This window comes from Struthio camelus, chromosome W (genome assembly GCF_040807025.1).
Source record: "Struthio camelus isolate bStrCam1 chromosome W, bStrCam1.hap1, whole genome shotgun sequence".
Lineage (NCBI taxonomy): Eukaryota > Metazoa > Chordata > Aves > Struthioniformes > Struthionidae > Struthio > Struthio camelus.
Genome location: NC_090981.1, coordinates 64,855,553 through 64,872,789, shown reverse-complemented (window position 1 = coordinate 64,872,789; position 17,237 = coordinate 64,855,553). Strand labels below are relative to the sequence as shown.

At 43.6% G+C, this 17,237-nt stretch overlaps 1 protein-coding gene across 1 annotated transcript in view; it reads right to left on the bottom strand.

The window, feature by feature from the left end:
* LOC104138534 (urea transporter 2) overlaps positions 1–17,237 on the bottom strand; it is a 41,763-nt gene that overhangs the window by 4,352 nt on the left and 20,174 nt on the right. Inside the window, exons 9-16 of the mRNA XM_068926385.1 lie at positions 11,487–11,568; positions 8,408–8,603; positions 6,377–6,539; positions 5,486–5,675; positions 4,973–5,101; positions 3,630–3,822; positions 1,412–1,559; positions 673–807 (exon numbers count right to left, since the gene is read on the bottom strand). Of these exons, the coding sequence (XP_068782486.1) occupies positions 673–807; positions 1,412–1,559; positions 3,630–3,822; positions 4,973–5,101; positions 5,486–5,675; positions 6,377–6,539; positions 8,408–8,603; positions 11,487–11,568 (1,236 nt within the window). The remainder of the gene's footprint in view (positions 1–672; positions 808–1,411; positions 1,560–3,629; positions 3,823–4,972; positions 5,102–5,485; positions 5,676–6,376; positions 6,540–8,407; positions 8,604–11,486; positions 11,569–17,237) is intronic.

Below are 17,237 nucleotides of genomic sequence, written 5' to 3'. Positions count from 1 at the left end.
GGGTTAAACAGGAAAATAACCCTTCCACTCACATTTATCCTGCCTCCCACATTTATCCTGCCTCCAGGGCTAGAAGGTGAGTCAATGAGATACAAAGCTAAATCTTTTTTATATGCACACTGAATAAGCAATAGTTTCAGTCCCAGCTCTCCGTGATATTGAAATTTGGAATTGCCTTATAAATAATTCTTCGATGATTCTGTGGTGCTTAGCTCGTGCCTCTGGTAGCCATTTCAATAGACTTAGGAAAATGAACTATCTAATTACAGGTGCAAGCTGATCTTGAGCTCAAGGTTTCTCAAGGGTTAGATATGCCCTTCTCCAAAGAAGGAAACGGTATCTACGCTGAAAAAGACCAACATAATGCATCCAACAACAACGAGTGAACGCATTTAGTACCTCAAAAAGAAACACCTGATTTCAAAGACCTTAGTTAATCAGCTTCCGTTGATCATTTCTTTTGTTCTGAATGTAATTCTTGGCTGAGGGCAATTGCACTGTTTTTATTTTGTGAGGGTGTGTTAGAGCAATGACTCTAACATCTGTCTCGATCATTTATCCATCTCACCTAAGTCCATCTGCCTGTCTAGATGTGACCACCCCTAATACAAATGCATCTTATCTCACCTCACAAGGAAATAAAGCAGTAGGGAAAATTCATAGGGTACGTACCACAGGCAATTGCCAGCAAATGTGTCTGCCAGGTGAAAGCGTAGAACATGCCTCCGATTGCAATGCAAGAGAGGGAACTGTTGTAATTCCACAAGCCAGCGTAGATTTTGCTAAAAGGTGTTGCTAAGCTCAGTGCTGTAAAATAAGTCAAACATATGTCATTCCTTGGCCAAAGAGATGAAAGCAGCTGAGAAATGGAGTGAATCCAAGTTTTAGAGGGCTCAAGCTTGTGTACGTACACCAAATTCCTATTTGCAGTCAAGTTGCTACCATCTAAGACTAAAGCCACCTTAATCTAGTGCAATCACTCTGGACTTTCCCCGGTGCAGCTGAGCTGGATTTGGCCCAGCTCAGAGTCATTGGATTTGCGATTTCAGTGAAAGATGTATGGGTGAACGAGGGTACATTTGAACTGTAAATGCATCCAGACTCATGGCTATGGTTTTTATTAAACTGCTCCTAAAAACATCAGACTATGTCCAGAAATGAAGTATTTCATGATAAAAATACATTTTAACCAAAAATACATTTCTTTCTTCCTAATATTTCCACTCCCGTAAAATGAGTTAAGAAAATGGGGAAGTCCATCAAAAGAATTTATAAGACAGAAGTCTATATTCTTTTTCAAGCTGTCATTTTCCAATGGAAAAAACATTTGTGACTATAAATGTTCCAGCCACTCCAGTTATTTCATTCCCTGTGCTTCTGTATAAATCTGTGACAGAAATCAAATCTTTACCTGCCAGCATCCCCACTGCTGATCCAATTGCTGCATGCAGACAAATGAGTGGAGAAGAGATAAATAGAGCAACCAGGAAAATTCCCCCAGTCCAGGGGTTATCACAGCCATATATCTGGCTAATTCCGACTGGAATGGATTGGAGCAGCTGCAAGAATGAAAAAAGGACAATTTGTTATCTGCTTGGTTAATTCATTTTTTTGAAAAACCTAGTTTTCTTGGCCACTTTCAACCTAATTTGAATGAATGACAGAAGTTCTGTTAAGTTCTGGAGGTTTTGTAAAAATAGCTGGCTGGATGGAAGAAAAAGATGGACTTTTAGTGCCCAAGGCAGCAGCTTGCACTACCGTGCATCAGAAAATCCAACTCAGTACGTCAGCCTTGAAACCGAGGGAATTTGCCTTCAAATGCACTCTTGAGGGGACTCCTTGTTATAAAAATATACGGCCTAGAAACCCCTACCAGAAAAATGGATTTGTCCTCACTTTGGACAGATGAGAATGGAAATTACTCCAAGTTTTCTCTGATGTCCTGTCAAATTCACTGATGAGTCTCCTTTGACTTAGCAACAGAGCAGTTATTCTGGGCAGTTGACTCAGGGTGTGATGGAGCTGTTAGTTATTGTGACTCTCTCTCACGTATTCATGCGTTTCTCATCCCACTGAGCTGCTTCTTTGTTTTCCTCTGCAAACCTAGTAATAGGGTGTGTTAATAAGTGACCCAAAAGCAAGTTAGGTAATGGGGGGCCTTGGTGTGCTGACAGTCACAAGAAATGAGAACATTTACCTTCTGCCTCAGTATAGAAATTCCCTTTATGTATCAAGTATTGTCTACAGCATTACACCTCCCTAATTAGGTAGATCCCTCTAATTATTTTATTTCTAAGATGCAGAGAAAAGAATAAACAGGTATAGACTGTGACAGCCTCCAGAATACAGGCCTGGTTTGTAGTCAGCATTTGCTGGATGCAGTCTTGCTTTCTGGATTGTAAGTGGAAAGTTTTTACAGTTCTAGGGAGACAGCATGGCATTGCCACGGGGCTTTAAGGAAAATAAATAAAGCCTTGTTCCTTCAGCTGGTATCAATAATTCCTCAGTCAGGTTTTTGATCTCTGATAATGATAATGTCAAGGGTAAATATCAGCCATTAAAGGACTCAGAAGGGTTTCTTCATTGACTTTACATGCGCCGTTCACTTTGACTTGGCCATTTCTACAACTCGTTATGGAACATGATAATCAGTTTAGGAGATGGAAGTGCTTAGGTAGATGATGGGCAGATCAGAGGACGAAACACCAGTACGACTTGGTCAGCATTACAAGACTTTTTCCAGGTAAGAGTGTATCTATTTGTATTCCTCACATACCCTTCACTAGGAATATGAATGCATGAAAGTTGCAGAGTTGGTGGGACAGAGTCCTACTTGGTTACAGCTTAGAGATGATTCTGGGACACTCTTCTTCAAAATGTTCTGTTCCATCCGTGTGGAACAGTCCAGTTATGGTCCCCATGAAATTATCCATCATAGATAAAGGTCCCTTTAGAAATGTCACCTATGTGGATTGCTATTTAGCATCAGCTAACTTCTTTTTCTTAATCATTCTCTGGGAACTGCTTAAAATAGTCTACTGAGCCTTAGGGGAAAGCTATTACTCTATTATCTCTCTCTGTTGTTTACTCTGCCATGCAGGAGAATAAAATATTGCTTTGGATAGGTCCCACTTGAATGTTAGCTAAAAATATACGGATATGTGCCTGCACCCAAGTTTGTAATAATTCCATCATAGTAATATCTGTATGCTCATTTCTTAACAGAAAGATTGAATTTTGATGTACTTTTGAAAACACAACACTTATTGTGTAGAACACTAAAATTAACCTGTAAGTTAACTGGAGTCTCAGCATAGCCTGAGCTATAGATCCATGACCAGTATACCCATAGTAATGGGTAATTAGATTCCAGAGGCTCTTTGAAGATTATAATATTTACATTTAGATCTAATTGTAAACAAAAGTTACCAGATACGAAAAAGATTCTCGTTTTGAAGCTATCAAAAATGTCAATTCCTGGAGTCATCCTTTATGTATTGGGTAATAGCTGTTTTATAAATGCTATGTTGTATTGCCAGACCCTATCGCAGTAATATAAAGGAAGGTAATATGGCTCCATAGTGGATTTCTTTGTAAATGGAGAAGGCTGTATTTTTAGGGAGTCCTACCATTGGCACTTCAGCATCAGTCCAGGTGATGTTGGGTGTTGTTGTTGCAGGCTGAATGAGAGTTGTAGGGAAGAAGAGGTTATGGGGTCCTGAGGCAGCCAGATAGAGAGTCAAGGCCAAGTTGAAAGGCAAGGTGAAAACAGGCAGATCCCACTTACTGAAGACTGAGCCTAAAGCACTGGTGAAAATGGGGCTGAAAGAAGAACATAATGATCTCACTAGGAGCTTGTGATCACAAATGACTTTTAGTAACTCTGCTAGGCAAAAAAAAAAAAAAAAGTATTTGGACAACTGCAGGAAATTCATTTTGTCCATTCTTTTTCTTAGAAGCTGTTTGATTTCGTCAGTTTTTCTGACAGTGAGAGATATGTTAGGGTCACTTTGCAAATTTTATACCCTTCCCAGGGCATTTCAGTTAGCAGCGTGCGGGTTCCTGTTGAGTTTTGCAATATGATATTGTGTTTAATTTGGTGACCGTGAAGGGGCCAAGATCCTGCTGGTATGAACTGGTGAAGCTCCAGTGATTCAGAGGAGTTATTCTCCAGCTCAATCTCAGTGCTTAATTTTTCTTTAAGTACTTGAAGTGGATTGAATTTAGGACGCCAGGGCCAGATCTCAGTGAACTGGAAAGAAATGTTCTTGTTTAAGGTTATGGTTCAGGGTCATCAGAAGTAACTCCTGGCATGGGAAGTATGTTTATTAAAATGAGTATAAAACTACATGAACTTCAGTCAGGCCGATGATCTGCATGGATGATTTAGTAATCTCCAGCCAGACATTTGGGGCTCAAAGACCAATTTTCAAAATTTTCACTGTCCAACTACTCAACAGAGTATGGTGTCACATATGCGAGTAAAGTGTTTTTAGTTGTTTGTTTTCATTAGCATCAACCATCATCTTAGAACTACTGAACAGCTTTTGTAATTCTGTACCCAGAGTGGTAAATTTTTATGAGATTTTTATATGGTAGCTTAAATAGATGAAACACTTGTGGTTGATGGTGGCAGGGAATGCTGAAAATAATGTTTCTCTTGAGACAAAAATGAGTTGAAGCATCACAGCAATATGGCTAACATTTAAGGCACTGAATTAACTATGGGTAACCATCAATGTCCATATGGCCTTTGGATTTATTTGTGATTAAATGTGTATTTCATTTGTTCTGGGCTTACATTCAGGTTTAAAAGTACAGATAATGATACAGTTTTAGAAGCACAAGCATGCCAGTTATGTTTCTTTGTTGTTTGGATCCTGTAAAGCACAGCACATAATAATATCTTGGCTCAGTCTCAATGCAGAGACATGAGGACTGGAATAAGGAGCCAAAGAGATGCGTGACTTACCACGTCATGGACACCAGTGCTACTGGGAGTAGAATCCACCAGTGGAAGTCTCCCTTAGCGGAGAAGACAGCCATGAGCAATCCCACCAAGACTCCATTGTAGCCATACAGGCCTGCTGCTATGGCTGATCTGTGTGGAACAAAAGCCAGCTATCTTGAAATCTTCTCTCCTGCAAGTGCTGTGCTCACATCACACTGTTCCTCCACGTGCACAGTCGCGATTCTGTATGATGATGACCTGCCACATCTCGTGCACTGACCTTCAATCTCACATGCTTGAGTTACATGTCCTGTCAGCCCCGACTACTCCTTATGCATTTATGCAGCCTGTCATTGCACACAGCTGCATACCCTGTGTCCCTACGCATCAGATGCAGCTGGCTGGAAGAGCTATCTGTTCCTAACAGTTTTAGCTATGGCTAAACACATGCTTTTCGTCCAAATTGCTTTTTCAGCATGTCATGTCAGCACTGACCTGACAGTATGGTTTTCAAGGGGCAAGGGATGAACTTACCTGTCCTGACCCAGAACAAGTGCTGTTAAAGTTGAGACAACTGTTCCCAAACAGCCTGTGAGTGTCCACCAAGGATTCTGCACCAGGAAACCAGCAACTATGATAAGCCCACTAAGGGGATTATTGACAAACATCACCTGGGATATCCCACGTAGCACCCAGTCAATAAACTGGATCATGAGAGGTTTATCTGGAAGAGATCAAATTAAATAAATACATAAAAAAGCACAGAGATGAGACTGATTTGGGATTTTTTTTCTGAAACTCAAGAAGAGTTTTGGCAGTGGAACTTGGCAGGACGACTGAAGCGATGAATCAACAAGACTGTAAAAGCTGACCAGAATTTATTATGGTCTATACTAAGCTTTGCAGCTGGAAAGCTGAGATGAACAGTGTGGTTGCCAGAGTCCCCCGTTATAAAGTACACTGGACCAGTTTCATATGAACGGGCTAATTTATGACGTCTGTGTCTCAGATGGCAACTTGTGGAAGTATCCCATTGCTGATTTATAATGGGGAGCAAACACACCTACCTATGTGTAATTTAACGTCACAGTGGCATTAGGCTTGACTGAGAAACTACTCAGCTGAAAGGAGAGAGAATGTTATAAGGAATGACAGAACACAAAAGCATTCTGGGCTATGTTCCATCAGACAAAATTCACATTATACATAGCATATTGGGAGGTAAATGTCATCTCAGTTTTCCTCAAGGTTTAAGCAGTATGTAGCTCTCTGTACAAAGCTGAGTGTCTCCTACAAAAATGAAGTCGATTAGGACAGTCATTTTTGTTCCACTCCAATCGGAATCATGTGGTTGAGAAGTTACTTATTATTGCTTTGATATAGTTCTTTGGAATACCCTAATTAGTTACAACGAAGTAGGTTTACCTTTTAGCCAGCCTCCAAATTCCTTCATGTCCCCGGTAATGTAGCCAACAGCTTTGCAGACTCTCTTTCCACCTTTGCTCAATGGATTCTGCTTTCTTGGCTTTCTCTCCCCCTTGGTTTCTCTTTTAACATCAATGCTGCTTTCCATGATGATGTTCTGAGCCTTTGGTAGAATTCATGGGGGGAAAAAAAAAGACATTACATTACAATGCCTCTGTTTACTCTCTCCATCATTCATTATTGCTGCATACTGGAAACTAGGGCCACCTGGTGAAAGGGTATTTTCAGGAAGGGCAGGATTTCCTGAGGAGATACTGGCTCCCTGGAGCTGGAATCTCAAGACTCTCTGTGATGGAGATTCCACCATATCTAGGAAGTTGTTTCGATGATTAAGTGAGTCAGCAAATTAAAAATGGCCAAACCTTTCCCTGGTGTGTACTCGGTTTCCTGAAGGATCAGACTAATTTTTGGTAGTTGTCAGGGCAAAGAAAACATGAGACAAAGCACATTGTTGAATGAATACAAAACTAGAGCTGCATTAGTTTTGACTGGTGAATAACAGATTATGTGAGATGTAAAGCATTTAGGTTGTGAGTTGATAGTCTAAATCAGATGATATCAGCACATAACTGTTGGAATTAGATTTTGATTCACTTGCAACTTTGGTATAAGCCTTCTTGGCAGCTGAGGAAGAGAATTCATACTTCAAAAATAGGGATAGATTACTTAAGCTAAAGCAGCCTCACTCCTAGGTTTTACTCATGCAGATCTAAGACATATGGTTAAGCGGTTTTGAGTCTGGTTGAAAGAGTGGCTGGTTAACGTGCATCCTGGCCAATTTCTTATTATATATTATTAGAGGGCTGATAGTGGTATTTCATGAAGTAGAAAATATTTGCGCAGATAATAAATAAAGATTATATTTTTTCTGGAAGGGCCCAGTTACTGCAAGCATAGGTTCCACAAGAAAATGGCTGAAGACAGCACCACTAAGTAGAAGAGTGTGGAATTTAACTGTGGATAGGAAACAATAGATAAGGGGCTTAAATAGAGGAGGAAGAAAAGAAAAGTATGCTAGGGATAGTTTCTCAGTGTTGAAAGGCTTTTTCCTGGCTCAGTTATAATTCATTACCTTGATTCATTAACCTTCACTTCTCTCATCTTTTATTCTGAAATAATGGAATAAGTGAATTGGATGTACTTTCAGTTAAATCAAGTAGCAACAATTTCCAGCCAAGATAAATGCTGTTCGCTGGTGAAAGTGCATTTACATTTTCAATTTAAAGAATCTCTCTTTTTACCTAACTTATGCTTTCTGTGTTGCTAAGTCATAAAAGCAAAGGATGCTGCATTTGCAAAGAAATGTTGTGTGTCCAGTGCTAGCATACCTTATATGCTTCCCTGAATGCTGAGCGAAAAGCTGTTTGTGCTGCAGGAATTTGGAGACGTTGTGCAGCTTGGAACATAACATGCACGCAAAGAAACGTCAGAGCCATTGTCTGGTCAGCTTGCACAGTGGAGAAGTAACAGGGTCATGCTAGAGGCCCTAATTCATCAAAACACATACTTGTTGCTTTGCTACAGGAAGGCACTTAAGTGCATACTTCCCAATTCCCAGTGAAGCAGCGTGAATTCATGGCTGCACTGAACAGGACCAGAATGAACTGCAAAGAACTTCTGGGGTGAACGACTGAGTGGAGACTCTTTTCTTTCTTGTTCACGCAAATTTTTATCCTTGGATATATAGTAATTGCACACAAGGCCCTGTGAGATCTGAAGCCTTTTATCTGCTATTGGGGTGCTATTTGGCTGTGGCACCTGAGCTGTGCTGCCAAGATGGAAATTGTGTAGAGCGAGTGTCAGTACTGCACAGTGCAAGTCTGAGTCTGGAGAACTCCTTTGTTCTGGATTTTCACAGGCATCAGCTCAATGCATTTGGCGTGGCAAGAAGACCAGGTGACCGAGTGAGTCAGTGCCACCAGCCTGCCCTGAACTTCACCCCGATGAAGGTTGCGTCAAAGCTCTGCATACCTGTTCTTCCAGAGTATTCAATAGTGGAGTGCTTGGTGGGAGATCATGGGCACGTTCTGGCCAGCAGTGCAGCTTAAACTCACATTCGTTATGTCTCTGTCCGTCAAGTGATGTGTCTTTCAAGACTGGGCTACTGGAAGGATCACATATATTTCTCAGAGAACTTCGGGTCGCCATTCCTATTAGTTTGTGTATGCTAAAGGGGAAGGAAATCAGTATGAAACATACCCATCATCTGCAGAGCAGCCTGGTATGTAACAGTTAGGCCAAGAGCACGCTCAGTTTCAGGTGGGGTCTTCATAGCACTGTAAAGAGCCAGATCTAGTCCTGCTGGCTTCACTGCCACCCCGAATCGCATCCCAGGCTCTGAGTGACAGCTGTCTTCCTGCGTGCGGTGGTTCGGCTATCACCACAGCAGTGAGGGCTTTCTCGCCATGGCTGGGGGTAAGCAGGATCAGCTCATTTTGCCGAAGATTCCTGGATGATTTGCATTTTCCCTTCACAGGGTTAATGGCTAAGATGATTGCAAGCACCTACATTAGAAAGTATCAAAACGTATATTTACCTTTTCCTCAGAAACTCCTGTTTGTCTAGAAGCACAGACTGCGGAGGACTTAAGCTACCTCTACTTAGTGGACAAAAGAAAACAGAAAGGAACAGTGACTTGGAAACCGACACCAGGAGAGGTAGAAGAGGATATTTTGGCATTTTTAATGACTTGTGACATAAGAAGAAGCAGCAATAAGTGCCACAAATACTCAGAGCAAAGGTCCATTAACACCTTATCTTGTTTCATGGAGTGGCCAAAAGCAGCTATTTAAAAAAGGATGTGAGAAACAAGGGAGTTAATCCTTCAAATAGTGGCTTATCCCAGCTGTTGACTCCAGAACAGTGGAGATGTTCAGAGAAGTTTAAGACAGTGGTGCTTGAATTTAAAGTTAAGCTGAAATGTGTGTATTCTGATGGGTACTGCATGAAGGCCAGCCTACAACAGATCTTTTTAAGATCTACTATTAAAGTTAAATTAAAATTAGTTTTCAGTGTCCAAAAGTGGGCTTCTTTTCTTGATGCAAGGAAGAGGAAAATGGAAATAATTGTGAAAGGACTGTTCTGCTGGAACGGAGTGCTTGACTTCCTGGGGGATATTTTTATTTTTATGTTCCTTATTTCCACCACTCTGTGAAAGTGTTTTTTGATCTCAGTTTTTTAACTAAAGACCGTAAGTTCTGTGCTCAGATAGGTCACTTTAGGTGCCCTACGTGATCTTGAATAAGCTCTGGAGAGATGCTCCAGACATACATTTGACAGGAAAGCCAGTGTGGACTCCTGATGCTGGTATCTAAGTTTAGCGTGATAAAGGAGCAGCAGGATGACCCAGGCAAACAGCAGTCTGGATGTGACTCTGACCTCTAGGGTTCAAGTACTGATTTGTGCTGTGGTGAAAATGCAAGGTAACCGTTTCAAACTATTTTAGCATGGTGTACCATATAAATGAGAGCTAGGTTTGGGGCGCTGTTGCTGTTCCCCAGTGATTCCAGAAGTTTGCAGCACCTCTTACCTAGAAAACTTTGTGCCTTTGGACAAGTGTCTCACTGTTTTCCTCGGAAAGGATGTTCACATAAGCAAGACTGAGCGTTTCTCAGCTAAAGCATCTAAATATTTTTGTATTGGCTATGAAATGGAACCCCTGAGAACAGGAGAAAAAATATATATTTCATGTATGAAAAAGAAGTCATCACAGGGCCAAGAAGCCAATCTATTGATTTTTTCTCATCTTTTCAGAGTTAGTAAGTGTCTTGTAGCAAAGCACTGATATTATGCAACTTTGGGTCTCCCTAAATCAATTTTCCTTCCACTTGCGTACATTTCTTCCATGTCACGCCATACTGACCGGCATCTCAGTAATGCCTCATTAAAGCAGTAGCCTAGCAAACTCCATGCCGGTGCCTCAGTCCTGCAGCATCTGTCCTGCAAATACTTTTTTATCCACTTGTTGAAGTTGAGACAAGCCCTAGACACATTCATTGTGTGCTTGTGGCTGGTATAGGAACACAGGCTGTTATTTGGCTTATTATCTTAACTCTCACGGATAATTCTCATTTCCAGATTGGTTCTCTTATCACTAGGTGTTGGTCTTTTGTCCCTGAAAAGGCAGAAAAGTTATCTAGCGCTCTCTCCCCTTGGCTGGAGTTTTCCTCCCTCTCTGACAAAATTCAAGTAGTTCTTGATTTAAAATCAAGAGGATTTGAATTAACAGGTGGTGTTTGTTTGCCTGAGAGGCTGCTGCCACACAATTGCAGCCATTGTATCTTGCATTGTCAGCATTGTTCCTGTGCAGCATGCAGCCAGCCAGCGCTGGGCGCAGTGTGTTTTTAGAGGAATTCCTGCATCCAAGCACAATGGGAGGAAAGGGCCAGATTCTCCCCAACTCTACCTTCAGCACAGCCTGTGCAATTATTAGAGGTTGAGGAAAGCCGGGTGGGTATGAAGTGTTGTGTCATGTATACGAACACAAGCATGCACAAGCACATTCCCCAAAGCAGAGAGATTATAGTGCACTTGACCCCTGCTAGAGAGAAGGTCAGGGTTTTCCACAGAAGATACATTTCAAAGCATTAGTTCAAAAAGGAAGCTCATCTCAGATTCAAATATTCATTAAACCCATTCCCATTTAGATTTTCAGAGATCTGTCTCCGCGACAGCAAAATCCAGATATACTATCACATTAACTGCATATTATTACTGTCTGGGCATTTTTCATTTTGCAAAATAGAAAGGCAGTGGAAGGAGGTGGTAGAGACTTCCAGTGTTTTTCTCAAAGGTTCAGCCAACTGGGCTAAGAAATACTAAGAAGTCCTCAGCCTGCTAGAGAATTCGTGATAATTAAGATCCCTGCAACGTTCCCTAACCTCAGCCTTCCTCTTGAGCCTGCCCTAGTGCTTTCATTCAGGAGGAGGGTCTAAACTCTGTTTGTTTTGTGCTTTAGTCAAGGAGCAAGACTCAGAGATAAGTCAGTCAGTCAATAACGTGGTACATGTTTATTGCTGTCCATTAAAAGAAATGAACAAAGTATGCTTACCTTCTCGATGAGTTCGGGGAGAGCTGTTGCTTCGCTGGGCAGTACAGCAGGGTTACGATAGAAAAAGAAAATGCCCCACCAGCTTATATAGGCTAGCGTGGCTCCTGTCCTGATATTACTAATTAGTTTGTGTCTCCTCCCACTTTGCGAGCTCCAAACACATGTCAAGAAGGTTCCCGCTTGAATTCTCCACCTTTCCCCTTGTTTTGTCCTTGGTCTCTTGCCAATAACCTCTTCAAATGTCCTCTTCCCTGCTGCTTTTTTTGTTTGTTTTTTTGTTTTTGTTTTTGACTAAGTCCCTTTTAACCCAGTCTTTTCTCCCCCTTCTTTGGCTTAAGCCTCTAAGGCTTCACAGCAGACTCACAGTGGACCTGAGCTAGACCTCACCGGTGTTAATCTCCTTATTCAGGACAATCCTTCTGTCTCTGCATGGACATCGCTGTTGGCTCTGTAGCCGAGAGGGAAACCAACAGCAAAAGCATTCACTGCGGTGTCTCCACTGGGGAGACTTCAGAGCCACAACAATAATTTGGAGCCAGATGTGAAAACTTTGCCTGAGCCCACCCCTGACCTGGGAGTGTCCATAGCAGTGTGTCGATTTGGCTCTGTTTCTGGGTAGTTTTCAGAAGCACAATTGTGTTAACACACCGGAGTGGTGACCTGCCAGCGAGTACCTGGTGGCCTTTCATTGTTTAATTGTTTTTTACCAGTAACTTGAGATTTTTTTTTTCCCCTTAACCTGGCCTCCCTGGCTTGCTGGAGGAATCTGGAATATTAGAACTGTGGCATATTTGAGAGGTTTATAAGGCTGTGAAATTGCTGTGAAAGGCAGAGATGAGCCTGGAGAGGGAAGTCTTGAGAGAGCGAATTATACAGGAAAGGGCAGAGAAAAAGCTTGTGAAGTTAACGAATCTGTTAATGCTAATTTAAACCACTGTAGAAGAGCGATCGCTTAGAGAAGCGACCCTGAAATTTTACCCAAGTGCTGAAGTGAATAGTTTGAATTGAACCAGAACCCATCTAGCTTTATGGCTTTGCTTCCAGCTCCGTGGAAATACAAGCTCAGCTTCTGCGTTAACTGAAATGATGTTATTCTCATTGTGTTCATTCCCAGGGTGCCTCGCTTTTGATGGAGATGTTTTTAACAGGAGACTGCATTCATTTTTTCTCAGCGCCGGGTTTCCGATAGCAGTTGTCAGTTTAGTATTGCTGCGTGAGCAAGTCCGTATCTAATCTCACAGGCACCAGTCTTTGCGAGTGAGCCAGATGCTGCCATCCACTGACTCTGCGCCCAGTAGTACATGTTACATGAGATAAGGAGACGTTGCGGGAGAAGCGGCTTCGTTCCTATTCAGTACAATTCTTTTTCTTTACTATTCATTTCTCCTTGGGCTGCCTTTGCTTCCCTCCTGGTAAAATGAATCCTTGCATCTCAAAAGAAGAGAAACGCAGTGGGCAATTTAGATGGGAGATCCTCACGGGGAATTTGGGCTTCTGGGCGAGAGCTTAGATCAAGGTTTAGACTTTATGTCTCCCACGTTTCAGGGAGGTTCTGGGGGCTGCCCAGCCTCAGTGTCATTTAAAACAGCTGCTGTCTGGGAAAGGGCCCAGGCTCAGGGAGCAGCAGGCAGGCAGGGACGGCTGTTAGACTGCGCTGCTTCCTGCTGCAGCGTGCCGGCGGTGCCTCTGAGCACCCAGCAGCCAAGGTTGCCCTCCAGGGAACCGGCTTCGGGACTGCCCTGTCTAATTCTGGACCTTAGAGAAGTTGTTGACACATTGGAGGGGATTCACGAAACAGCCACGGGATTTGACATCTGAGTTGAATGTCTTGTAATGACTCTCTGTTTAGCTTATCAAAGAGCGGGTTAATAAGTGATGGGATCACAGTCGCTGATACCTATATGGGAATGAGGTCTCTGGTAGCAACCGCTCTGCAAACTAGAGGCAGAAGTGATGAGATCCACTGCCACGTGACGGATTCGCTCGGTCGTCGATGTGGCCAACTCCTGGCACAGTTAACTACTGCAGCGACTCCCTTAGGGATTCCTTGAGATTCAAACAAGATTGTTATCTTCCCAAAAGATCTGGGCCGCATCCCAGGTTGGGTGCTGGAGTCAGGAGCTGCAACGCCTGCCCATGGCTGTGTGCCTTACCCAGCCAAAATAATCCTGATTGCGTAAGTTAAAGACTGAAATTTCCTATAAAACCAGTGTAGGAAGGTGGGAGCCGTGGAAAACCTCCCTAGCACAATTCAGTCCAGACAAAGTTAGGTGTCCACCACTAACCTCCAACTGTATGCAGGACAAGTACGAAGGACTCAAGTGCTGAGGTATCTATTCCTTTGGGGTTTGGGATTCAATGTGGGGAGACTGAAATGACAGAGATCACTCTTAAAAGGGAGGAAGAAGTGTCGTGTGCCTATTGTTTACCATCTGCCTGGAGAGTGGGACACCTCAGCTCCAGGTCTGCCTGCATCTGAAAGGGACTGAACTTCCATTGCTACATCCCTGCAGTGTCCTAGCTTTCCAGGTGATGAGTTTTGCACTATAGATTAAACAGTGGAGGAAAATAACTCAGAGACCAGAACCCTCACAGCACCTCATTCCAGCTTAAAAGACCCATCCCTGGCCAGGGACAGGCTTTCTATTACATTTTCCTTTTCTGCTCAAGTATTGCATTTCTGCCTGCATGGTTTTGCTCCTGTTTTAACAGACGAGGTAGACCATGCTCATGTGGTGACTACTTGATAGCCTCATAGCTGGAGTACCACTAGTTTGGGGTCCCAGTCCCTCTGGTCTGTGCCAGGCCTGGAAATCATGTAGTGATGAGAACTGAGCATACAGGTAACACGTATGAGTGACCAGTGAGTTCCCTATTAATTATAGGCACTCGTGAAGACCACCTATTGCTAGGAGAAGGCAGCTGGGGTTGGTGTCTGGAACCTATCCTGCATGATTGAGGAGGGCTGAATCCATGGCTTAATTCATCACTTCTCTGCCAGTGAAGCTGGTTGACGCATTTCTCTCTCTTCCTGTGCTCTGCGGGAAGGTGGCCCTGAGAACAGTTCTTGGATTGAGCCCAGTGGTTGACACGGTCACAAGAGGGGTTGATGTGTGGATTCCAACCAGACTCAAGGTAGATCTGGATAGGCTCAGTTTTGGCAATATTTTAGTGGCTCTGGGCATACAGAGGGAAGCATTCAAGTGTCCAAGCAGCCTGAGTAGCAGACAGGGAATGCTGAGCCACACAGTATAGCACCTGGACTATCCCAGAGACATGCTTGAATGATCCCTGAGCCTATCAGCCAGCCAGGCAGAAGCTATCTAGCTGCATTAGTCGGGTACAGCACTCGAACTCGTCAGCTCTTCCAGGAAAAACTCTTATGGCCCTAATCCAGCCTCACATGCTCTTTCTCCACACCTCTCTCCAGGCTCAGTTGCCCTTAAGAGGTGCATTGGAAACCACTTAGCATCAGATTGCCATTATACTGGTGGATTTGGCCGTGTTCCTCGGGTCAGGTTACACTGCAGGGATTAGGTCTGCACAGAGAGCTGCACCAGCTCGTGGACTCCAGCAGGTGCTTTAAAATGACGTAAATCTACGTATGGAGCACTGCAGCTTGCTAAAACTCAGGTCCTGGCCTGCCTGTGCTAGGCTGAACTGTGGATGTGTGAAATGTAGCCAGTATTTGTGGGTTCCTCGTCATGCCTCGTTTGTGGGCAATTCAGTCCCAGAAGCTGAATTTACATAGCAAATGATACCGTTCACGTCTCCAACCAAATTGCTTGAGTGACTTAGGATCATAGGATAATTCAGGTTGGAGGGGACCCCGGGAGGTCATCCAGTGCAGCCTCCTGCCCCACACAGGGTCAACTATGACTTAAATGTCCAGCTTCACTTTCAGAAGTTTTCCCGAACTGCGATTTCTCTGGAGGAGGGTGGAGAGGTTGCAATGGCGATTGAGGTATGTTGGATCACAGCCCCGTCGCTCTGTGAGCAGCTCTGAGGAGCTCCTTAGTGGGCGAAATTTGTCTGCAGCGCTTGGTCTCCCAAGTGGTGGCAATCGGTTACCACTTTTCTGTTCCTCAAAGAATTAAAAGTTAATGTGCTTTCAAATAGCTCCGTCCAGCCTTTCCTTTCAGCCCCGCAGCGCAAGATTGGAACAAGAAGGACTGAAAATGCCTGTAGACATGGTTTCATTCCTCTCGCATCCCTATTCACCAGGACTCTTACAGATTTTTCTTCACCTCAGAAGGTTATTATTATAAAATGCTTTTTAAGGCTTGGTTCTCTGTGGCTTTTAAAAATACTGCCAGGAAGGTTTGTCAGCAGCTCACTGTGGAGATACAGAAGAAGTGGGTGTTTAGTCCTGGGGTGTTTTTGCTCTCGAGGAGGTCTTGTGCATGGGAAGATATGGGCTTGGAAAGCGAGCTGGGGAACCTCCTGGCGAGCCACCGTTGCTCAGTCTCTTGGAGCTGTGGAGCAAACAGAGCATTTTGCAACCTTATGGGCAAATGCCTCAAACCCAAATGAACTCAGAGATCTCAGGAGGGGGAGAGAGACATAGGAAGAGTAGTGCTTAGCCTGTGGGTGATCCTGTGGAAGCTGGTGAGGCAGTTCCTCTGCTTGGATAAGAACTGGATGGTCCCAGATGCAGGGTGCCTAGAGGAGCAGCATCAGCAAGGCTGCATCTGTTGGCATCTCGTTGCTTTTCATCATGTTGTTTTTATGAGCAAAAGCAGAGTGGAAAAATCTGTTTCGGCACAGAGCATGCGAGGGATCTGTCTCAACTTCGCACTTGTTTGCTGAGGGAAATAGTTTGGGGTTTATAGAGAGTGGAACAAAAGCCAAGCTGAAGGCAGAGAGTGCTTCTATTCCTTCATTTTGGCCTGTAAAAATTCTCTAGAGAAAGCTGCTGTTTGACATTCCTCTGCATGGCGACCGTGGCATGTTTTTACCAGCCAGCAGCCTTTGGGAAGGCTGCAGAGAGCTGGCTCTGGTGTCCGTCTCCCTCTCGTGGTGTGCCTCCAGCACAGCCACGTATGAAAACCAGAGCGAATATTCTGCCATCGATTTTAGATCTCACAAACACCAGTTCTCTGGTTCTGGCTCGGTCAAATCTCCCTGTGCTCTGGGCATATGTAAGGCTGTGGATACAGCTGCTGACATAAACTCCCAAAATAGGCAGTTCTCATAATGCGCTCATGTCACCTTACTCCACTGCCCACTGCCTCTGGAGACCTACTGTACTGTCGTATTAGCTCGAGGGCTCCAGGCTTCACCGTCTCAGTCCGTGCAGCTGCAAGAGCACATAGCTGGCATCTGGAAATCCACTTACTGAATAAGAGCCATAGCCTCTGTCTCCTGGTGTGGGAGTGGGACAGGCATGTGTGAAAGGGGGCATGTCAATGGTTTATGGCACAAAGCAGGGTATAGAAAAAGTCTAAGCCATCACGGAAATTAGGTGCCAACATTACCCAGAGATTCAAACACTTTTCCTGCAGCTTGATGCTCTGAATGCTAGAGCGCTGGGTTAGCAAAGAGCTCATCTCTTAGTTGCAAATTTTTCAAGTTTTTTTTTTTTTGAAGTTGCTGCTAGCAAGAGTGAAGAATGTAAATATGTTACCTTCTTAAGAGTAATATGCCTTTGTCAGACTGGTTCTCCTGAGGGCTACCAGCTGGATGCCTGCCAGAGTCAATATGCCACATGGGATGTATCTTTAAATCTCACAGGGGCAGCACCCAGGGCCT